Source organism: Suncus etruscus, chromosome X (genome assembly GCF_024139225.1).
Source record: "Suncus etruscus isolate mSunEtr1 chromosome X, mSunEtr1.pri.cur, whole genome shotgun sequence".
NCBI lineage: Eukaryota > Metazoa > Chordata > Mammalia > Eulipotyphla > Soricidae > Suncus > Suncus etruscus.
Window position 1 is genome coordinate 7,556,099 of NC_064868.1, and position 24,742 is coordinate 7,580,840.

At 45.1% G+C, this 24,742-nt stretch overlaps 1 protein-coding gene across 1 annotated transcript; it reads left to right on the forward strand.

Annotated features, from left to right (window-relative positions):
• Positions 1-1,434: 1,434 nt before the first annotated feature.
• RS1 (retinoschisin 1) lies at positions 1,435-24,415 on the forward strand. The gene is made up of 6 exons (XM_049766817.1): positions 1,435-1,486; positions 9,375-9,397; positions 10,632-10,737; positions 19,033-19,174; positions 21,593-21,788; positions 24,263-24,415. Exons 1-6 carry the CDS (start codon positions 1,435-1,437, stop codon positions 24,413-24,415), a joined length of 672 nt encoding a protein of 223 aa, XP_049622774.1.
• Positions 24,416-24,742: the final 327 nt, after the last annotated feature.

A 24,742-nucleotide genomic window follows, 5' to 3' on the forward strand; every position in this document is an offset into this window, starting at 1 on the left:
GGCTATGGGGAGAGAGGCTGGGAAATAAGGAGATTTCTGCTAGCTGGCCTCGAATATAAAAGAAAATCTCTGTTTAGAGACTTGTGTCCCCTGCTGTTATGAATGCAGGATGAGCTAAGGAGAAAGTTATCCAGGTCAAAAAAACTGTCTAGGGTAATAGTGCCATAAGCATTGCAACCGCTATCTTTACATAGTTCCTTATTTAATGATGCCATGAGCATTGCTACACTATCTTTACATGTTTCCTGATTTAATGATGCCATGAGTATTGTAACCACTATCTTTGCATGCCATCCAAATCAATGACGCCATGTACCTTGTGACTGTTGTATCTGCATACCATCTTGTTGCTGTAATGCCTAAGCTGTTTCCCCGCCTAAAGTTTATCCTTAAAAGCCTTGTTGTCCCTACCTTCAATAAATTAAGTCCATTGCTCTGACAATGCTTCCTCGTCTGTGGCTCAAAGTCTTTGCTTCCTTTTCCAAGCCTAGAAGAAGAGATCCTTACCCACCCTTGTATTGGCCTCATCAGGGGGCCTGGAGTCAGAACCTAACATAAGGCCTAGAACTGACTTTTCTGCTGAGTAGAGTTCACAGGGTCTGGAGAGCTAATACAGCAAGAAGGGTGCTTGCCTTATGCAAGATGTATGCATCTGACCCTATTTGATCCCCAGAAGCTTCATATCGCTTCCTGAGCACCATTAGGAGTAATGCCTGAGTGCTAAATCAGGAGTAATCCCTGAGTTTCTGAGGGTGTGGCCCCAAAACAAAACAAAATAACAAATTTTGTATTTTGTTGGGACAAAGAAATAGCTTAAGAAGCTGGAACTCATCTAGGAGGCCCAGATTCCGTCCCCTTGGAGCCTGGACATGTCCCTCCAAATAAAAAAAAAAAAACATGGGCAAATTTTTAGAATGATAAACATCGCTATACATCCTGTGTTCATAGTTCCCCTCGCTTCCCCCTCCAAAATTTCATATTTTCCTGAGTCAATAGGTAAGAACATGATATCAAGTTATCATGATACCAAGATATGAGGGGAATTTTCATTCATTTTCATAGAATTCTAGACTGTTCAAATTTATTTGGCAAGAATTTCTCAAGGTCGCCCCTTTGAGGAAGATGGCAGAAAAGACTGAGACCTGAGTCTTCTGATTCTAGTTTCGATAACCCTCTACTGCTTCCCTGGCATCTAAAGATAGAATAAAACTAATAGCTTCCTTTGGGCAGATGGCTTCACTTGACAGTACACTCGTCTGGGACTTCCTTATTGAGACAGCTAACTATATAGGTTAACTTGATGGAGCTCAGCCAAAGCCCTAATAACTAAATAGAATTAGATGCTTAAGAAGGCCAGGGCTCAAGTTAAGCTTCTGCTCCTGGGAAAGCTCCCCACTCTGATAAAGAAGAGCTAAGGCCAAGGACAAGGGGAGAATGTCCTGCAAGATAGAAGGTCTCCTGGTTTTACTTCTCTTCGGCTATGAAGGTATGTGCTATCCAGCCTGAGCATTCACCCAATTCTTCATATTGTGATTGTGCTGGTAATATAGTTGATTGATATAAATGTAACCTGACTAATTAAACATCAATTAGTAAGGCATGGTCATTAATATCTAGTATTAAAGAACAACAGCTACGTCATTGTACATATGGTCTCTGCCACTGACTTTCTGGTCTGTGACGAACTTCTAAATTAATTCAAACCGTGATTCAACTTGTACAGAAGAAATAAAGGGCCTTGCCAATTGCAAGGAAAACTAAAACAATGACAACAAAAAAGCTAAAAGTTACAACAATGAGAAAATCTAATCACTAGATTCTAGTTGATCCTTGGAATTTTTCAAGTTAGATTAAGTGATGGTAGGATTTTATCTTCTAATACTCAACAGTATTGGGTATGTCCAAGGATGCTATTTATAACTTTGCTGGGATAGCCAGTGTAACCAAGTCTTGAGCAGATTGAAAAGAGGTTAGCCTGGTTTAAATATGGATTAATGTAACCTAGAGAACTATTAGACGCTTAATAGAAAAGGCTTGAGCCAAGGGAAAGTCAGAACACTTGAAGACTCAATCTCCTGAGTCATTTAAAAATTTTAAATCAGGGGTTGGAAAGATAGAACTAGGGGGTAAAGCACTTGTCTAGCTGATCCCAGTTGGATCCCTAGCATAGCACTGCATATGCCCCTTGAGCAGAGCCAGGAGTGATCAGTGTGCACAGAGCCTGGTGTAAGTCCTGTGCATTTCCAGTTGGTTCTCCCTTACCCCCAAAACAGAACTTTAAAAAATATTTGTTTCCCCCAGGACTGCCAGGGATCATGACTACTGAACACAGAGCCAAGAACAGCCCCTGAGCTCTGCTGGGTGTGACCCTCAAATGAAGAAAATTCTAAATATGGTCCTGGCAGTAACGACATGGTTAAATAAAAAGAACTGAAAGGCCTGTTCGTAAAACATGCCTTTACATTCTCTCTCAAGTGCCTAGGCCTAGATTATTGTCATTCATGCCTTTCTCAACTCTCAAGGATCCTCAAAATTCCTCTTTAGGCTCCTTTGAAACATCCGGCCCATGTGTCTTTTTGTGTGTTTCAGGAAACCAGGGAGACAACTGAGGCAGGAAGAAGGGAAGCCCAGCTTTCCCCTCTGCAAATGACCTGGTAGAAAGTCATGCTAAAACTTACCAAGTGGGGTCAAAATTGCTTGTTTCAACTGTTCTCTCTACCTGCTCTTTCTTGCTTTTTAATTGGCGTGGGAATCACAGCCAAAGGTAGTACAGGTAGGGGGCATGCTGTGTTGGAACTCAAAGTCAGAGCTTGCATGTATAAGACACATGCTCAATCATTCGAACAGTCTCACTGGCATCTTCTTCTACCTTTGGGATTCTCCTGTTTCATGACTTTTGTGCTTTAGTCACATTGCTGGGGATTTAGAAAGACCTATATGGAATAAATCCAAAGGTTATTTTGCAAACCATATTTTTCTTGGGGCCAGAGCGATAGCACAGTGGTAGGGCATTTGCCTTGCACTCGGCTGACCTGGGACAGATCCTGGTTCGATCCTTGGCATCCCGTATCCTGGCATCCCCGAGCTTTCCAAGAGCGATTTCTTAGCCAAGAACCAGGAGTAACCCCGAGCACCACCAGGAGTGGCCCCCAAACAGTAACAAACAAACAAAATTTTTTTTGGTTTTTGTTTGTTTGTTTGTTTTGGAGCCACACCCAGAGGTGCTCAAGACTTATTCCTAGTTTGAAGCTCAGACATCACTCCAGGGATGAAGGGATCATATGAGGTACAGGGTATTAAATCTGGGACAGTTTCATACAAGGCAAGCACCTTACTCACTGTACTATATCTCTGGACCCCTATTATATTTCTTTTTCTTTCTTTTTTTTTTTGTGGTTTTTGAGTCACACCCTGCAGTGCTCAGGGGTTATTCCTGGCTTCAGGCTCAGAAATTGCTCCTGGCAGGCACGGGGGACCACATGGGACGCCGGGATTCGAACCGATGACCTTCTGCATGAAAGGCAAACACCTTACCTCCATGCTATCTCTCCGGCCCCATATTTCTAAATAAGAACCATTTGGACTCTCTTCCAGCCTCCTCTTTGCAATTCAGAAGCTAACTCTCCATGAGTTTAAAAATTAACTCTTAGGGCTGGAGCCATAGTGCAGTGGATAGGAAGTTTGGATTCAATCCCCAGCATATCATATGCTCCTTTGAACCTGCCAGGATTGATCCCTGAGTGCAGAGCCAGGAGTAACCCTTGAGCACAGCCAGGTGTTGCCCCAAAGCCAAACCAAATAATTAACTGTTTACTTACATTAAAATGCTTTGGGGTTTTGTTGTTTCCTCTTACTCCTTGAAGTTTCCTCATCAAGAAAATCTAAACTGAGCCATTCCAGGCTTACTCCCAATATCCCTGGTTCTCAGCATCACAGAATTCACACTCAGACTATTCCTCCTTTGAGTTTGGCATCATGATCCCTTCATTTGAACCTTCATTTGTTGGCCTAATCAAGAATCCATCCTTGAGTGCCCACAATGGGCCAAATAATATGTAAGAACTGGAATACCCACCAGGACTTTACTGTTTCTGCAGTGTGAGGCCTAACAACCCTATGACAGCCTTTGCCCCCAATGGGAAGAAGGCCTATAAAAATTTAACAATACATTACTCAATTAGATCCATTCAGTATAAGCAAAGGCACACAGCCAGAGACATTCTTAGACCCTGAGCCCAGGCCTGGGCCCTCTCTCCCTATGGAAGCAGGGCAGCCAGCCAAGCAAGGCCAGGGTGACTGACCACCTGTACATGTTCTCTGAATGAGAGTGACATTCCCAGAGACAGAGAAAGAAGCCAGGACACACTTGCTGCACGTAATCCGCTTAAAGTACAGATGGAGAAATAAGGCAACAAGCCTCCTGAAAAGATGGTTTTACTGCACCTCTGGGAGGCTGAAGACAAAGATGCTTTGTTTACTTTACTCTTTACTGTTTCTATTCCCCCCAGAGGTGGTGGGTCCATATTGGTTGGAAATCAGGTAAATGGATGGACTCCATCTAGGCACTGGGTGCAGGTTCTCTTGGGAATGTTCAGATCATCACAGAAAAGCGCCTACTTTGTATTCTAACCGAGGCAGGCTGCCATGAGGTTATACATTTCTGATTCAATGCCAGTAATGACTGCAAAAATATTTATGTTGAATGGTCCATGATTTGGTCCTGTTATTATTATCATTATTATGTTTTAAAAATCACCAGCCTTCATCTTACAGGTGAGAAGGACCTCTTTGCAGGCATATAACCAGCTGCGAAAGCAGATTTCTTTTTTAGAGTACATCTACTGAAATGTCATTTACATACCGTTAAATCTGCACTTTTAAAATGTGCTGTAAATGGGGCTGGAGCAGCGGGGGGGGGTGCTTGCCTTGCACATGGCCAACTTGGTTTTGATCCAGTCTTGACCCCTACGGTCCCCTGAGCATCACCAGGAGTGATCTTGGAGTACAGAACTAAGAGTAAACCCTGAGCCAGGTGTGGCCCTAAGACAAAACAAAAAAAAAGCTAAAAACAAAGACAGGGGCAGGGTGGGGGAAGTGTTCTATTTGGGGCTAGAGAGAATGCAAGGGTTAAGGCACCTGTCTCGCAAACATTTCTATCCCCAGCACTCCATTTGATTCCACAGACCTTGCCAGGAATGATCTCTGAGCACAAAGGCAGGAGTAAGCCCCAAGCACCATCCGGTCTCACCCACTAACCACTCTCCTCAAAAAAAAATGCAAAAAATAGTATGTGATTTAGTGGTTTGAGGTAGAGTTCCAGATTTCTGGAGTGCAGAGTCTAGTTGTGGAATATTTTCATTGCTCCACGGACATGACGCCCCGCCAAGCTCCCAGCTCCACTGCCTGGAGACCACTACTGTGCTTTTTTTTCCTCCACAGATCCACCTATTGTGGATTTTCCATGCCAATGGAATCAGGCACCACATGGCCTTTGTCATCTTTGTCTTAGTTTCTGAGCCTCCTCTGTGTTGAAGTGCATACAGATAACAGAATTACCCCTAGATATGCCTCACCTAAAATAGCAACACTTTCATGCCAGAAGCAATTTCCTTCTCTCTCCTTTAAGAGAGCGACCTAACTACAGCCTGCGAGGATTCTCTCCTGCATACACATCTGGCTTTTCTGGTTGGTCGGAAGCTATAAGGTTTGTATCCTTCAGAACTGGAAGCTTTCCTTTATCTGTTTCCATGGGAAGGACAGTCCTGAAATTGGTGGTATCTGATCCAAACTCGTGTTTTTCCAGCTACCTCTTTTATATATTTTCTCTTTGCAGCTTACAAATGGCATTGCAAGGGAGTGGCACGCCTGACTTTCCTGATTCCCTTGGGATGACCCTCTGAACAAAAGGTTCCCAGGGCAGCCAGCCCAGGGGATGAGTGGCAGACCCCTACAGCTTGGAGCCTGCTGAGCCCTGTTAAGGCTCCCCTGCTCCCCTGCTCCTTCCATCCATACTCTCGTTGGTAGTGGTGGCTATTGTACTTTGACATGCTTTGCCAGAGTATTGGGTGACTAAATCACTGCAGTGACAACAGAAATCATCTTGCTGCTCCTTAGGAGAGTACCTGAGTTTTCTGTAAAAGTGTTCCTTGTTCCCTGGGCTTTCTGCTCATTGCTAGAAGGAGTTGGACCCTCCCAGTCCCATGCTACCTACATTCAAAGGCTCTCTTGGGAAAGAAGGATGTGAAGCAAAATTGTCCCAAAAGCTGCCCACCAGCTCTGACCAGCAAGGGGCCTGGAGCCCACCCCTGCCCATTCATCCCTGGTACTGTTTCTACCCTGTGTGGAATCTTCCAGGAAAAGCCAAATGCAATTAGTGGGGTCCTGAGCCTCACTTGAAGCCTGGTTGTGCTCAGGATTACCACCAATTTGTGGGGACAAAATTGATTCCATTTTCAAGGTCACACTATTGGTGACTGTCAGTCACCCATTCCTGTGCCTCCATCAAGAAAAGGGGTCTTGGGGCCAGAGCAATACAGCAGTAGGGCATTTGCCTTGCACATGGCCGGCCTGGGATGGTCCCCTGAGCGTGCCAGGAGCAATTTCTGAGCTCAGAACCAGAGGAACCCCTGAGTGCTGCCAGATGTGGCCCCAAAAAACAAAGAAAAGTAAAGAGGAAAGAAAATAAATGAAAAGAAAAAAAGAAAAGGGGTCTTGGCACAATTTGTTTGCCCAATCAACAGGACCCTTGTACATTTTAGCCAGCTCCTCACTTATCTGAGGGCAAGGATGATACCCAGCACACTAGGGATGTACAGCCTCTATCAACCACTTTGCTGTTTGAGAACAACTCTAGAATTGAGTGCCCTGTGGCAATCTTCATACCCACTGGGAAGGCCCAAGTTGCACTTTCACAGAGATCCAGAAGCTTCCCCTTATCTGCAGCACTAGTACCTTTCACAGGCTCCTCAACCTCTAAATCTAAACCCCTAAACCCCTGCTCTCTATGAAGCTGCTCCACAAAGTAAGTAATTCACTTCCCCAGCTATTCAGACCTTTGTGCTCCCATTCATAGGTACAGAGTGCCCTGAATTTTCACTGACTGAAACCTAAGTCTCTTCCGGCCTTGCCTTATCAGGCTGTGTAGACCACATGGAGGACTCTCCATATGTCACCCTCTAGCAGCTTGGGATCTCCTGGGGTCTCAGCCCTATGGGGTCTCGGCTGAGCAGGAAACTACCATTTCAGGAGGCCTGAGGTCTGCTCCTGTGCCTGGCTCATAGCAGATACACAAAAGGGGGCCGAATGGAAGATACTTAGGTACTTAGGTATTATTTCAATGAAGGCACAATTTGAGTGAAATTTTGCTTTGTTTTGTTTTGGGGTCACACCCAGCAGTGCTCAAGGGCTTAATCCTGTTCTAGAGATCACTGCTGGCAGAATTTAGGGTACCAGGAATCTAATCAGGGTAATCAATGTGCAAGGCCAGTGTCTTTCACACTGTACTATTTCTTCTTTCTGATCATTCTTCGACTCTCTGAAACCATCTCACAGTTTATGAGGAATCATCAAGTTGGGTTTAAAATAAGAATATCTGGGGCCAGAGCAATGGCACAGTGGTAGGGCATATTTGCCTTGCATGTGGCTAACCCAGGATGGATGCCGGTTCGATCCCCAGAATCCCATATGGTCCCCCGAGCCTGCCATGAGCAATTTCTGAACACAGAGCCAGGAGTAACACCTGAGTGATGTTGGTAGAGGCCTTTGTATTGGTCCTCATATTGCCTTCTAATTAGATGTCTCTCGATTGGTTCCCTTGGTTTACATGTTAAAAAAAAGTTTCCCCATTGCCTCATCATCTGGCTTTTTCCCCTCCCTTCGGGGGTGGGCTTTGTTTTTCTCAATAAAGTCTGTTTTGGAGGCCTGGAGGAGGAGCTGCCATCTTGGCTTGTGGTTCCATGTGGTGGAGTGACTGGCTTGTGAGTGAACAGCTTGTGGTGTGAGTTTCTGACCTTCTATTCCTTCCCAACTGTGTGTGAATTATTTCCTGTGTTAGAATTGCTGCCAGGCCTGCATCTCTTGTCTTACCCAAACTAGGAGCATGGGGCTCCCTCTCTCTCTCTCTCTCTGGGGATTGTGAAACACACAACCCATCATTTCAGAATGTGTGGCCCAAAAACCAAAAATAAAATAAAATAAAGTAAAAGTAAAATAAAATAATCTAAGGGGAGGCTTTGAGATTTTTGACAATAGAGATGTGCTGCTTTTATCATTGGAGAAAACAATAAAGCTTGTTACTGTGTTGAAAATTGGAAATCAAGCTTTACTTTTGAACTCTTGGTATTTTATTTGGGGGTCACATATGGCAGTGCTCAGGGCTATTCCTGAATGGAGTCACTGCTGAGAGTGCTTGGGGGATCTTGCATTGCTGGGATTCCCTAGACCTTCAGAGTGCAAAGCATGCTCTGTGCCCATTGTGTGTACTCTCCAGCCCAAAATAGATCTTTAAGCCAATCCTATGTGATGGAACCTTCTGGGCTGAGCAAAATGTTCGCCCCTAGACAACTAGCCATATAGTACTAGGAAAGGAGGTGGTACAACCGAGGAATTAAATGTTTAATTTTACTAATGTTAACTAATTAAAATTCAAATAGGCACTTGGGAATTAGTGGCTATAGCATTGAACAGATCACAACATCCTTCACAAATGCCAGCTATTGTATATAAGCTCCCTTTCCTATCAAATGGTGTGTCCATTCTCTTTATTCATGCTCCGATAGTCTGTATATTAGATTTTGGATCTGGGGGCCTCACCCAAATCCCTTTCATATGCAAACTATGTTGCTCAAATGCATTAAAAATAAAAAATAGGGAAAGGATTGGAGAGATAACACAGTGGGTAGGGTACTTGCCTTGAATGCAGCAGACCCTGGCATCCCTTATGGTTCTCTGAGCCCCACTGGGGATGTAAGTCCTGAGCACAGCTGAGTGTTTCCCTGCACACTTCCCATAATAAACAAAGATAAAAGCAGTGAAGAGATTGAGAATATTTATAATGTAGTATTAAAAGTGATGCGTTGGATGTAAGCCTTAAGGATTATTGGCGCTTTTTCTTCCTCTACGCAACATATTTTGCAAAGCTCTGTAAGGGATAAAATTAATAATTATCCTAGATCATTACCTATTTCATTTTCCTGCCTCAAAGATTCCCCAACTGAGCCCATATTTCACCTGGTAGTGACTTATTTTGCTTGACTTCTTCCAGAAGCAGCTTTGATAACTCCTGGGACTATTTTCATTTCACTTTGCCATGTAATGAATCACTTTGTTGAATTTCTTTCTTTTAAATCGGATTTCTCCTCTGCTGTCCTACTCAGCCACACTGGGATCATCCACTGAGGTATGTGAAAGTTGGAAATTATATGGATTCTGTTACTCAAGGATTTTCCTGGCCAAACCTAATGTTCGGGCTCACCTCTGAGACAGTACATGTCTGCGTTCAGATCACTGCAACAGTGTGGGTGTCGCAATAAAGCAGGCCCACGGAATATTTGTTTTTATGTTCACACTAGACTACATTAATTGTGCAATAACATCGTGCCTAAAAACAATTTGTATAGCTTCATTTAGGAGTACTTTATGATGAGCTAGGACATGGCTCAATGCTAGAGCACTTACCTTGCATTCATGATGCCCAGGACTTGATCCTTGGTGCTGAAAAAGAAATAAAGCTTTATGACTAAGCAACGCTAAGTACCATCTGGGTCTCTACTCTGTCCGAATCTTTTCTGTGGGGTGGGTGGGATGAGAGAGTCTTGTAAACAACAAATTATCAGTGCAATGAGGGAAGAATCAATGAAGCAACGAGCAATACAAGGTCTGTTCGTTGAGGAGTCCCCACTTAGGTAAAATAAAGCAGTTTGGGAAGTTGTTTTTTTTTATTGTTGGTGGTGGTTGTTTTTGGTTCGGGGGCACATATGGCTGTGCTTAGGGCTTACTCTGGGCTCTGTGCTCAGGGATCATTCCTGTGATGCTTGGAAGGCCATATGGGGTGCTGATAATTGAACAGTGAATTTAAGCCGCATGCAGGGCATCTTCTCCACCACTGCACTATCACACTGGCCCAAAGTTGCTTTGTATATATCCTAGAACCCAACCCAGAGCCTCGCTCATGCAAGGCAAATGCTCTACTGCTGAGTCACATTTCACCTCCTCAAGAATACTTCTCCCTGGTTATATCCAAGGCACGTTTTATCTGGGTATATTGGAAAAACTCAGATTCCAATGAGAGAATGCAAGGAAGCCAGGTCTTATTTTGAAGTGGCATCTTGACTCAAGAGACTTCTGAAATAGGATGTGGGGAAATCTAACTTTGGACTGAAGATAATAAAATGAATCAAACATCACCTCCTGTGAGGGTGTGTCTGTGGGAATTCTCGCTGTCACCCACAGCACTCGATGCTTCTTGTCCAGGCTATAGATGAGTGGTAGTGAGTGTAGACAATTTCGTGGTGCTGTTGTGTATACAAGTGACCTGAGACCACAGGTCAATAGATGGTAGGGCAGAGTGGTAGTCTCCACAGTTGCCTTTGCCTCTGCATTTATTAACTCTTGAGTTTTCTGCCCCCTCACAGGATGAGGGTGAGGACCCCTGGTATCACAAAACATGCAAGTGTGACTGCCATGGAGGTGCCAACACTTTGTGGTCAGCGGGTGCCACCTCCTTAGACTGCATGCCAGGTGAGTGTCTCCTTTTCTTGGGATATCAGACTCTCAGGTTGTATCAGCAAAGACCAGTTTGTCTTACTGCAAACTCAATGCTTGAGTGGCATTGTCTCAAGACTGCTCTGAGCTCTCCAGCTAGTCTGGTTGACATAGTTAGATGGCCCCAAACTATGGGTGGAACAGGATAATGAGATCATTAGAAACTAATTCATGGTGAACAGCCAGAGCCATAAAGGGCTCAGGTAATAAGCCTGTCTCCTTTCTTGTTTGGTTTTGCTTTGGGGGAATACAATTGGTGGTACTCAGGGCTTATTCCTGGCGAGGTTTAGAGGAACTATAAAGGGTACTAAGATTGTACAAATTGGCAGCATGCAAGGAAGATATGTTACCCATTGTACTATCTATCCAGCCCCACTCACTTTCTTAACTATGAGGCTCCCACTTTGTTTTTTTTTGTTTGTTTGTTTGTTTTTTAATTTTTGGGACACACCTGGTAATGCTCAGAGGTTACTCCTGGCTATGAGCTCAGAAATCATTGCTGGCTTGGGGGACCATATAGGACATCGGGGGATCAAACTTCAGTCCGTCCTAGGCTAGTGTCTGTTCGAGGCAAAATGGCTGTACTTATGCTAAGCTATATTTCAAAGGATCTGGATCCCAACAGCCGAACAGTTTTTCCTGACCACTAGAACCACCTTCACTAAGGTGGGCTGTTGGTGTCTGTTCCACTAAAGCAGCTTAGCAACAGGTCAGGCCATGGATGCTGACTGCCCAACATCTCTAATGAGAGGGCATGAGAGGTGATGAGGTACTCAAGCATCTTGTAGCGGTCTCAGAGAACTGGAGCATGGTGGAAAGATCAGCTCCTTAGCACACACAGCCTGGCCTTCAGATGTTCCGGAGGCCCTACTCAGACTTGCACTGTTCAGCCCTCTCTGGGCTCCAGAGCCTGTTTTGCAGGTACTGGTCCTTGCCATCTCTCTCCAGGATACTGAGAGTGCCAGGCCTTGTCATTCACTTTATATAAGTTCCTAATAATAGCTGCGCAAGAGACAGGTTTGTGTGTCTCTTTGAGCTTCTCCTCATTATTTCATTAAATTTGCATTTGAATAGCAAAGTGTGGGGAAATTGAGGGAGTGTCTACAAAGGCTCTTACTGTCTTTGTTTTCCTATTTATTAAAGGGATAGGAAGTACTCTTTGAATTCAGTATTCTAAAACATTGGGGCCCAGGGAGAGAGGAAACCAGGAAGTCCTGCTTGGTTGGGTGAGTGGATGAGTATCTCCTCCAGGATGTGCCACTGTTCTCTGTGGCTTAATTCCCATGGCCATTAAATTTTGCTGCTCCCCCCCCCACCCTCCACAACCCCCACATACTACTGAAGCACCCTCCTTTATGAACCTTTCTGCTTGTCTTAGGGTGGGGTCACACCTGGTGGTGCTTAGGCTCTCCTTCAGGCTCAGTATTTGGGGTCACTCCTTGGGGTACTCAGGGGATGATGCAGCACCAGGGATCCAAACCAAGGCTCTCGGAGAAAAAGCCTGTGCTACAGCCATTTGAGATACTTCTCCAACTAACAATACATTTAGCATTCAGCATCATCCCCTCTCTTGAAGTTCTGGTCACTGATGGTGAGACAGAAATGAAGGCATTGGATGTGGTGGAACCAAGGTTCCCCCTTGAATAGAACTAACCCTTCACTAGAGATCCAGGGCCAGCTAGAATTCCATGTCAAGCAAGTTCTTTCTAAGAAGAATTAGGTATAGCTCACAGGGTTGAACGCATAATTATGCGGAAGGCAGAGATTCAACTTCCAGCACAAGGTCGCTGGCAGTCCCTGAACACCACTTGGGATGACCCTAAGATAAATTCAAGAGAAATAAAGGAGCAATGAGCTATCAGCTGACTTTATTGACCCAATCAACTGGGAAGCTGAGACGGGCCATAGGTCCCCCCATATCTAATTCTCTTCCCTATGTCACTGCCATGAACTGAAAGCTCCAAAATCAGAAACCTTTCACCTCAGTGCTGTCCCTTTTCTACCCATTGTTCTTTCTTTGCTTTTTCATAACAGCCTGAATGTTTCCAGAAAGGACAAACTGCAGCTTGGGGTAAAAAGGTTGGCCTGTTGCTAGTTGGTGCTAATTGGCTTTCCCATGAGAGAAAGGATTTAGGGCAGTCGGACAAGCTGGTGCCTCTAATCCTTACCAGTGTGCCAAGTGCACTGCTGAGTGCTGGGTCGGCCTACCCAAAGGAGAGCCGAAAAAGCACAAAATAACAGGGTTACTCACAGCTTCCCAGGCTTTCTGGCTGCTCCTGGACAGTTCCCGCCAGAGCAGGTGGCTAGCTGGAGGGGGGATTGTGGCACCCAGTTCTCAGCTTGCTGCTAGTGGAGATGCTCAAAGGCAGGTGGACCCTTGCCCCCAGAGCCAACATGGCCTGCTCCTGCCTAGCTAAGGTGGCACCATGCAGAATATCCATGGACGCTTTGCTTTGCCTTGAGGCTAGATCGGATATTAGATTTTTCCCTACAAGTTTATATTCGAGTCTTCCATAAGTTTTGTTTCCTTTCCAACGAGTGTTCCAGATAGTCCAGTCTGGTCCACGTGCCTCAGAAAAGTCACATGAATGTCCCTGAACACCCTTTGTGTTCCTTCACATTAACATTCTTCATAAGCACGTCTGGCCTTCTTGTCTACAAATTGAGAAATTATAGTCTGAATAGAGCAGTCTAGTATATTAAATGTGCTGAGCCCGAATTGGCAGCATATCATGCATCTGCCTTTATCCATCTAATTACCAAATCAGCTCTCCGAAGAGCCACTTGTGCCATAGAGGATGCAGGTTTTCTTTCCAGGCAAACTGGCTGAATGGCTTCCAGTAACATGGGGGAAGGAGAGTTGGGAAAGACTCATTCTGTGCAGGGCTGAACAGAGCCCCCACCAGCCTTCTTTCTTCTTGATGTGGCTCAATGCTAGCTCATGCTCAGTGAACAATTTCTTTCTGACTGGGCAAAAGAGAGTTTTTAAGGCTTGCCAATTGGTACATGGCTTGAAGCAGCGCTCTCTCTGCTTCTGGTTTCTGCCATTTTCTCTGCAGTTCAACATGGAGGTGAGATTGTTTCCCCATTCACACAACCAGTGTGGGATAGCTGTGGGCTGAGCAAGTTGGAGCAGGAACTCCCCTGCTTCCTGCCCAAGGAAATTCTCCACCAGGGGAAGTGAGCAAAGGATGAGAAGAGGGGCATGCATGCTAGGAAGGCCCACAGGTGGCAAGGGAGGGGAAAGAGGAACAGAGGAGAAAAAAATAGTGGAGGTGAGTGCAGCAGGGTACATGAGGAAAGGCGTTTTTGCTCATTTTCCAACTTTAGATACAGCCTCTGAGCTGTGAGGAGCCTGGCAACAGGATTCTGGACGGTTCTCCCTCTCCCCCACTCCACCCTGGGCTCATAAGGGATACCTGGAACTGGAATCTTGGCTCAGATACAGTAGTAGACTCCAGACCTGGACCACTGTTACTCGAGGGTGACTCTCTTCACTTCTGCTTCCTGAAGGGGACCCAGAGCTCAGGGCTTCCAGGCCCCACTGTACATGCTGCTGCCTCAAAGAAAAAAATTGCCCACTAATCCAGGATGTGACCAGGCCTAAGTCTTAGAAGGAGCTTTCAGTGCCTCCCACAAGAGGCAGAGCCCAGTCACCCCCCCCCCACCTTCCAGATAGCCAGTTAGACCTTCCAGATCTCTAAGACCAGGAGATGTCATCCACAGGATTTTCCTCTTGAGTATCACACACGTGGGCACACACAAAGGCACACACGTGTCTTATTGGAGCAGGGAGAAGCCAAACCTTTAGAGTCATAAAGCTGTTCTCCTTGAGGGATGAGGAGGATAATAGGGACAGGACAGAATGAGGTGCAAGGGTGTTTGTTGACTTTGTCCCCCCACCCAAGAAGCTGTCATCAGAAAAAAAAACATGAGGCATGGCAGGTGAATGGCTAAAGTGGCTGCCTTGCAAATGCGACTGTGAGTTCGATCCCCAGTGCCACCCCATGCACTGGGCACCAAGCCAGCAGCTCTGGCACCTGAGACCCTCAGTCCCTTGAATGGTTTCCCACTGCACCATAGCCAGGCAGGTGAAAACACAGCTAGAGGGAGGGAGCCCTGACCAGCATAGGTGTGATCACCACAATGACCACCACAGTGACCTCAGTGACCCTTGGCACTACAACTAAAGGAGGTCAATCTCCAGCACGGTGCACTAGCACCTTACCCAAATAGGCCCAAGTATGTGCTTCCTTGTCAACTGATCATCAACCAAAGGAAAGAGAGGAAAGAAAATAACAAACAGGAAAAACTTAAGCAGACATCCGGATCGCAGGAACTGACCCCATTTCACCAATATTGGCACTGTGGAGCCGTGTACTGCAAAATGTCTGCAGGCACTACTATCTGTGGACCCCCCACTTCAGGGCACCAAACTCTCTGCAGGCGCAACTATCTGTAGACCTCCTTCTGGGCACAGGCCTCACTGCTGTGCCCACTTCACAGATAATGAAACTACCCAGACTTCAACTCCTGCAGAGAATGGAATCCAAACCCGGACTGCACTGGCTATAAATAGAAGTTCCTTAAAAAATATATGGGGCTGGGGGCCAGAACAGTGGTGCAAGCGGTAGGGTGTTTGCCTTGCTCACGCTAATCTAGGACAGACCACAGTTTGGTTCTTCAACATCCCATATGGTCCCCCAAGCCAGGAGCAATTTTTGAATGCATAGCCAAGAGTAACCCCTCAGCATCACCAGGTGTAGCCAAAAAACCAAATATATATATGGTTTATAAATAAATATATGTATGGGGCTGGATAGATAGTATAGCAGGTATGACACTTGCATTACAAATGGCCAAATCAACATCAATTGCCCACATTCCATTTGGTTCCCCAAGCACTATCAGGATTAATTCCTGAGTGCCAAGTCAGGAGTAAACCCTGAACATCGCTGGATGTGTTCCCAAAACAAACAAAATAGAAAATAACACTGGTGGTGGGAATTGCCCTAATTCACTGTCACTATGTACTTTAAATATAACTGTGAAAGACTTGTAAAAAAATATACACTAAAAAATTAAAATAGAAAATAAAAATAAAATGGTGGGGGAGTGAGCAGAGAGATAATACAGGTCAAGGGGAGACATTCCAAGAAACCAACCGTGGTTCAATGCCCAGCATACCAGATGCTTCCCCCAGCATCTCCTAGAGAGACTTCTGAGCACAAAACCAGAAGTATGTCCTGAGCACTGCCAGGTGGGACCCCAAAACCAGAACCAAAAAATAAACCCAATAACTGAGAACAGAATCCAGCAGAGCCTCACATAAGGGAAGCATTTGTCCCACTGCACATAGTGCAGGATCCTTCAACTCATGACTTTGGTGTCCACTAAAACCTCTAGCTTTAGAGGCACGAATCAGTCCTTGGGGCCGTGGCCTGAGCATGGACATGACGATGAGCTCCCAGGTCAAGTTATCAGGATGCTGGGGCACACTGCCCCACCTAAGACACATCAATCCTGAGTCTGCTTTGTAGATCTTTGAGGTCAAAGCCAAAAGGTCTTTGTTTTGTTTTGGGGGCCACATCTGGTTGTGATCAGGGCTTATTCCTGGCTCTGGGCTTAGGCATTAGTAGTGGTGATCACTTAAAGGATCATATTTGGATGTGCAGATTGAACCCAAGTTAATGGTGCTTGTACTCTCAGGCCTCAAAAAGTCACAGGTTTTGTGAGGTAGAACCTGGTTAGCTGGGGGCCCTAATGCCTGAATGGGGCAGGATTGGGGCTGGGGTCTAGCATTGTCTGCTTTTGAAAACCATATAGTAATTGGGATCAGCCCCATGGAACTGACCACCTGAACATTCCAGGGCCTAGAGAGTGAGCACTGTGAGTAAGGTGCTTGCCTCATACATGGACAATCCAAGTTTGATCCTGACACTGCAAATGGTTTCCCAAGCAATACCAGGAGTAATCCCTGGGTACAGAAGTCAACCTCACAGCACTTCTGGGTGTGGCCCCAAACAAAAACAAAATAGAACATATTTCAGGGGTGTGGTGGGATGAGGTGTGGGACATGGGAATCAGATGTTGGTTCCCAGCTGAGGCCATGGCACTGCTGAAGGCCCTATGTCCTATAGAGAGTGTCTAGGGGACACACTTCCGGTCAAGCCAGCACAGGCCTGCCTTTGTTAACTGCCAGATGGTTAAGAAAGGCCAAGAGAAAAACTCAAGAAACTCAAGAGTCTCAGGAATCAAAATATTGGGAAAGAAAACCACATAGAATGGGGGTTCATCTTGGAGGAGCCACAGAGACAGCCTTTGAAGGAATCTAGATTTCTTTTCTTTTTTTTTTTTTTTTTGTTTTTTTGGGCCACACCTGTTTGATGCTCAGAGGTTACTCCTGGCTATGCACTCAGAAGTCGCTCCTGGCTTGGGGGGACCATATGGGACGCCGGGGGATCGAACCGCGGTCCGTCCTACGCTAGCGCTTGCAAGGCAGACACCTTACCTCCAGCGCCACCTTCCCGGCCCCAGAATCTAGATTTCTAACCCTGGGAATTTTGTCCTTCCAACTTCCTGGGCTAGTCTCTCAGGGAATTAAAGAGGTGAGAGATTCTTTATGGCTCTGGCACTAGTGTTCCTCCAATTCTCCCCCTTCCTCACTGCCCCCCCTTAAAAAGACAAATCTCCCAGCAGGCACTATTTCTACAGTGCTCTTGTTAAGAAGAGACTGCTTTGGGGATGGAACTGGACTCTGTCTCCTTAGCAAGTCCCCCCTCACCTTCCACACTAGAGGACACTCTTGATGTCTCCCAAGAACCTGCTGGTACTGGATCAACTGTGAATACCCCACATACTCCCTGCCTTAGGAATTGGGCAAGTTTCTTTGCTGCACATAGAGCAGTTTGGGCCTCCTGGTCGGAGGCCTAAAGCACCTGTCCTCAGTCTCTGGGGACCAGGCATGACTGTCCGTGTCAGTACTCTGGGGTCTCTACATGGCTTCCATGCATTTGTGTGTCTGCCTCCTTCCATTCTGTAGGCTTTGGGGGTTGGTTTCACTGCTCTAGGACCACATCTGTGGTTCTGAAGTGGGGTGCTAGGGTGCTGGCAATGTTTAGGTCGCTATGGATTGTTAGGGCCCCTCATATGCAGGACATGTATGTGCTCTGGTCCCAGTTTGACTGACTTTTGGAAAATTATTCCCCAGAAAGATCTCAGCATTTGTTTTCCTGTTCAAGGGAATGAGATCCTAGTCAATATGTTTGGCTCTTTACCTGAACTCCAATGGACACACTGGGAAAGAAAATTGATTTTCCATGTCTGCAATTTCACAGTAAGGAAAGAAGGGGCCAAGTGTTTACCTAACTGTAGCATTTTTGTCTTTAGAAATTCAGCTAGAAAACAGATTTGGTTATAAATAAGATACTCCCTAAATAGTAGTTTATGGAATTTGGAGTCTTGTTTCAGAAAGTAGACAGGGGACAGGGGCTAGAAATTGTTCAAGGCTGTAAGAACGGGAATATCTGCAGTATTCTGGGCCATCTCACCCACCGTGGTGTCAGAGGACTGCTATTGTTCCAGCCATCAGGGCCTCTCTTTCTAGATGTGGCAAGCAAAACAATCAGAAATCCCCAGCAGATGTCTTTTAGATTTAACTACTTAGACTACTACTGTGTGATCACTTCTAATAATAAGATGGTGAGAATTTTATTTTAAGTTGGCTTCATAGCTATCCCCAACAATATAAGGATATTTTACTCTGAAAGAAAAAAGATAAATAAATACAAAATTGGCAATGGGTAGTTTTTGATCAAATAGCACAACACAATTCCTAATGTAGAAAGAAATACATGAGAAGCAGCAGACAATCAACATCCAAGGACAAGTTATGAGTAACCTTATTTAAATAACAGTCCCTTTCCACTCCAACATCAGGTTCAATGCATGCCTGCCAGGCTCACCACCCCCCAATGTTTTGTTTGCAATATTGGCATCCTATGTGGTCCCAGGGCATCAGTGACCCTGGACGACACTTCAGCATGGCCAGACCCAGGTGAATTAGGAAAAATGAGTATGGCCCTTCTGAGTGATATTTCACTGCCAGTTTCTTAGGTTTTAGGTAGAGGATATAAGTGTCTCTCAATCCCTTCTGTGGTCACCAAACAGCTCCACAAAGAGACATGGCTTGACTCCCTCAGAGGCTTCTCATTCCAGGGGACTCTGGAAACGCCATATTACTATCTCCTTGTGTGTGTTTTCTTTTTTCAGAATGTCCATATCATACACCTCTGGGTTTTGAATCAGGAGAAGTCACAGAGGACCAGATCACCTGCTCAAACCTGGGACAGTACGTGGGCTGGTATTCCTCGTGGACTGCTCACAAGGCCCGGCTCAACAGTCAGGGTTTCGGGTAAGTCAGCAGCGATTCAGGTGGTTTTCCACAGGCTCAGAGAGGAAGACAGACTTTTAGCACATAGTCATCCACTGAGCCATGGATGGGTAAGTGAGGGCCGGGAGAGCAGAGAAATGAAGTTCCAGGGAAGGCTTTTCCAGAAAAAGATGGTCTTAATGGTTTTGGAGGGCCATGCCTGGGGGAGGAACTCAGGAACCATATACAGTTTTAGGGATTAAATTATGCAAGGTGCGTGCAAAGCACATCTTCACTCCCATAATATCTCTCCAGCCTCGCCAAGGAACAGATGTTGAACTTGCCATTTACAGTTGTTTCAAGGGAGGGAGGCAGGGGAGGCACAAAGTGCAACAGGTGCATAGACCCTGAGTTGGGAGAATTCCTCAAAGGCCTCATAAGGACCATATAGGCTTAAGGTTAAGGCACAGGTAGTCATGGGTGGAGAGGTTGGCAGAGTTGGAATTTGTGCAGAGCCTTCTTAGCCATTATAAAAATTATGGCCCTTATGTGGACCTGAATGTGCACTAGCTAGAATACAAGTTTGTGCTGCTTGTGAAAGAGGGCCCCCAAAGCACAGGACTAAAACAATGAAATAACAAAGAACCCCTGATACCATCTCATGAAAAGATAAAGCTCTTTTGGTAGCTGGATGGTATCAGGGATTTCTTGTTCTTTCATCCTGAACATGAAGAGTTCATCTTAATGTTTGATGACCGCTGTAACATCCATCATCATATTCACATTCTAGTTAGGGGGGAAAGAGCATACACATGCATAATCCTGTTGACCACTTAAAGCTCACTTCTCACTAATCAGAATTTGGTCCCATGGCCCCACTCACCACACAGGGGCTTGAGGAATGGAATCTTAGTTGGATGGCCCATTGCCCAGATAACACAGCAGGATTCTATGGTCAAAAGTAGATGGGAAGAGAATACGGGGAGATCATTAGCAGATGCTGTTGAGAAAAAGTTAAAGTTGAGGAGGATACTAATCAGAAGCATGTTCTGAGAATAAGTTTCTGATTCTTCTGAGCTATCTGTTTAGTGGGAGACTAATTAACAAAGCTAGGGCATCAGTCCAGGCAAGAATTGCTAGTGAGGGGCTAAAAAGAAAGTACAGGGTACTTGTCTTGCACACAGCAGATCCAGGATGTAGTCCCCTACAGCTATCCAGGAGTTATCCCTGAGCTCAGAGCCAGGAGTAATCCTTGAGCTCTTCCAGGTGTGGCCCTAAAATAAAACAAGAACAAAAAAAAAGAATTGCTAATGATGTGGACTTAACTGGTGGGAGTGAAATCGCTGGATCTGAGAAATATTAGGAGTTGGAACCAATAGGTAGGTTAGTTATTTGAAGTGATAGAGTAGGAGACCCCTGAAGATAACATTCAGAAAGATGAAAGCTAAAAGGGAGGAATGGAGAGAAGATACTGTATTTTTCACTCTATAAGATGCACCTGACCATAAGACACACATACTTTTTAGATGCTCTCCTTCCTTGCACTCAAACTTCAGTTCCAGGAAGCATTCACTCCATAAGATGCACTTTTGCAGGGGAAAGGTGTGTCTCATGGTACGAAAAATATGTTAACTATGAGCTTTCTTTAGGATGTGTTCCACTGAGGGTACGGGAAGACTCTAGATGTTGACTGGTCATCATCCAATGCCCAAGATTTAAAAGTTAGAACAGATCTGGAATGAGAGTAAAGAGTCCAGTGTTAATCAAAGAGAAAATTAGACATGAACACAGACAAGGAAGGAATGATTGAAGAGATGTGCATTAATAGCAGTTCTCCCAAACAAGAACACCAAAGACAAAGGAGAGTTTCCTCCATTTATGAGGGACATGGCTAAGAACCAAGAGTTCCTTCACTGGTGATTTATTTTGCAACTGTCAAATGCCTTTCCAGAGCCACTTGATTCTGTGCTCTTTGGACTTTATAGACAGCCCCTGAAAATCACAGAGAGCTTCTGCCACTGAAGACACACATGTATAAAGAACATGAATGGGAAGGGGAAAAAGGCTCATGGAGAAAAACATCATGACAAACTAATGACCAGGGAAGGACCAGCAGGTGTAGTAACCATGGGGACCCATATTTTGAAGAAAGTCATGCTCAGCCACACACAAAAGGCAATTTCAGCTATACTCTGAGGCAGTTCTTTGACAAATTAGCTAAATCTGACCATCATTTCATGGTGGGTGGAAGTCCATGGGGGAGAGAAGTCTTCAAAAATAACAGGCTGAATACTAGTGGGAGGCCAGATTCTGGGTGTTTAAAAGTTTGGCCACACTGTCCAAACTTTGTGACGGGCTGTCAGGCACTCAGACCCCCTCCATAAACAACATGTTCTCATGTCTCAGAGGGCCCCCTCACCCCAGGGAAAGGTTCCTAAGGGTTTGTGGTGTCCCTGGCAGGTGTGCGTGGCTCTCCAAATTCCAAGACAGCAACCAGTGGCTACAAATAGACCTAAAAGAGGTCAAGGTCATTTCAGGGATCCTTACCCAGGGGCGCTGTGACATCGATGAGTGGATGACCAAGTACAGCGTGCAGTACAGGAGCGATGAAAGTCTGAACTGGGTGTTTTATAAGGACCAAACCGGAAACAATCGGGTAAGTGCGGTTTACCCCCAAAGCACCTTCAGTGCCACAGAGAATGAGTGTCACTCTTAATGCTCTGAATCCTCCTCTCCACATAGCATTGGCTGGTCAACGCTGGCTAGCAGGACTGTTCCAGACTCATTGTCTTCGTGAGTCTGATACTCTAGTACCATTGGCAGTGAAGGGCTTGTCCACATTTCACCTCTCCTTACTTTTGCTTGGATTTTTGTTATGTTGGACCCAATTTCAATGGTTTTTCAGGCCTTATAGTGCTAGAGAGACCAGTGGTGTGATATCTGGAGGTACTGACAATTGGGGATGGCATATGGTTCTGGGGATTGAACTCAGGCCATCATACATGATAGACACATGGTCAAAAGTAAGAATCAAAAGGAAGTTGATCGAGAAATATTTGACAGTCCAGCCACTACACACATGATTAAAAGTTCATCCTTTGTACAGAGAAGGTCTCAAATCTTTGAGAAGCCTTTTAATCTTCCCCATTTCTGAGGGCCAACATCCGAATTTGTTCACCATAGAATGAACAGCATGGACTCTTGAAAAGCACATATACATATATAAATGCAAAATATACTCTACAAATATGTTTAGTATATTAACATAAAACATACAAATTAATTCACATGATATTAACATGCATCACATATAGCATAAATGTTTAACAAACATTAGCATAATTTGATAATGAATATAACAGATATGTGTCACCTGAACATAATGTATATTTGCACTGTGCTAAAAATGCTCTAGCTGTTCTGAAAATATTAACCATCCTTCTGCCTGAGAATAAAACTTCTGTCAGCTCATTTGGACATAAAATCAGGTTAAGCAGACATATGTGGCTGAAAATCAGATGGCTTTGCGGTCTCCTATGCCAATTCAGACAGCAAGACATGCATGGGATGGATTTCAAGAAGTCTGAACACAATAGGAAAGATAATCTTTATACTAGGACATTATTTCATTTCGTTCTCATTATTAAGGCTTTTCAAAAAGATAGGAGAATTCTTTTTCCAGCCCTGTCTGTATTTCTAAAGGTCTTGAGGATGCTTGCAAAGAGGCCTATCCTGAGATTCCTGAGCCCTCTGAAGCCTGTTTCTCCTTCATTCTCTCTCTCTCTCTCTCTCTCTCTCTCTCTCTCTCTCTCTCTCTCTCTCTCTCTCTCTCTCATCCCCCTTGAGTAGGTTCAAGGGTAGTTCAAGGGCAAACAGCATTGAGAAGGGGATAAAAGGTGGTACAAATGGGAAGACTGAAAGGTCATGTCAGCAGGGGTGTTCTTGTTTGTTGTTGTTGTTGTTGTTTTTGATAGTTCAATGTGGTAGCCAGTTTTTTTTCCCCCAGAACATAATCCTTAAAGAGAATCAAATAATTCTTTCTTGTCCAGCAAAGCACTATGATTCTGGAACGAGTGAGAAGGATGATTCCAGAAAAACACAGCCAGACTTTCAGTGCAGCTTTTTCTAACAGCCTCTGCATCATTTCTAGCCAGAAAAATAAGCACTATTGTCCTTTTGCTCTTTGCTCTGAGCACTACCTATCCCCTTCCAAAATCTTTCTTCTATTTCCTTTCTAATATAAGGTCCAAGTCCTGAAGTCCTTGCTATTTGCAATAAAGTAGACACACACCCTTCTTCCCCTTTTGCTCATATCCTCAGGGCCAGCTTGAGAGATTTGACTACAGTCTGATATGGGAACAGAGACACACTGCTCTTGAGTCAGATGGCCCTTCTCAACATTTGTTATAAAATCAAAATGAGTTAAGCCTAAGATTAGTGGCAAGAACAGAGATGCTTTGTCCTTTCACATGATCCAAGAGAAGCTTCTGTGAGGGTGGAAGTCTGTATTTTTTTTTTTTTTTTGGTTTTTGGGCCACACCCGGCAGTGCTCAGGGGTTACTCCTGGCTGTCTGCTCAGAAATAGCTCCTGGCAGGCACCGGGGACCATATGGGACACCGGGATTCGAACCAACCACCTTTGGTCCTGGATCGGCTGCTTGCAAGGCAAACACCGCTGTGCTATCTCTCTGGGCCCTGTATTTTCTAATTCATAGTCACATCACCTGAACCATACTTCGCTTGTGACTGAGAAAACAAACTGCTATCAAGTTTCACTTATTCATTTTGGTTTGGGGGCCACACCCAGCAGTGTTGGTGATCAACCAACCCCCCCCCCACAAACACACACACACACATACACACAAAGCAATGAGCTACAGCCTTTCAAGCCTCTCTCAGGCCCCATTAGCTGACTGTGGCAACCGTATTGGATGGCACATTCAGCTCTAGACACCCCCATATAGGGCCCTGGAGGTGCCCATAGAGAGCACGTAGTAGGAGCAGGAGTGTTGGAGGCTTTGAAACAAGCACATTTTTCTGTTAGAAGTTGGGGCCTGCTGGAGAGACAATGTTTTCTACCTTCTTCCCAATCGCCATGTGTCAAGACTAGTACTTCCTCCCTCTTTCTAGGTCTTCTATGGAAATTCAGACCGCACCTCCACAGTCCAGAACCTGCTCCGACCCCCAATCATTGCCCGCTTCATCAGATTGATCCCGCTGGGCTGGCATGTTCGCATTGCAATCCGGATGGAGCTGCTGCAGTGTGCCAGCAAATGTGCCTGACGAGGGTTGGGACTGGTTTGAGAATTCTCTCTGACTCTCCGTCTCTCGGTCTCTCTCCCTCAGTGTTTGCGATTTTAAAGAAAGCAAATAATAAAATGAACACATTTCCCCACTCTGAGCCAAAGAAAATAAGAACAAAGAAAATGTCCCTAAAACATCTTTCATACAAAAGCCTCAGTAGCAGGGGTAATTTGCTGCGTTGGTTTTCTGTTTTTGTTTTTGTCTCAGTGACACCATGAGAGGTTGCAGGCCCAGGGGAATACAAAGCAGCCCTGATAATAGGAATTTTTTTTCTTTTACCACACTCAAAACAGGAACAGTCTCATG

What these genes read in the sequence shown, in the direction of transcription:
- RS1 (XM_049766817.1), top strand. Translation starts at nt 1,435, where the DNA reads ATGTCCTGCAAGATAGAAGGTCTCCTGGTTTTACTTCTCTTCGGCTAT. An exon ending in ACTTCTCTTCGGCTATGAAG is followed by an intron (nt 1,487 to 9,374) that starts GTATGTGCTATC and finishes TGTCCTACTCAG; the next exon opens with CCACACTGGGATCATCCACT. An exon ending in CTCCTTAGACTGCATGCCAG is followed by an intron (nt 10,738 to 19,032) that starts GTGAGTGTCTCC and finishes TTCTTTTTTCAG; the next exon opens with AATGTCCATATCATACACCT.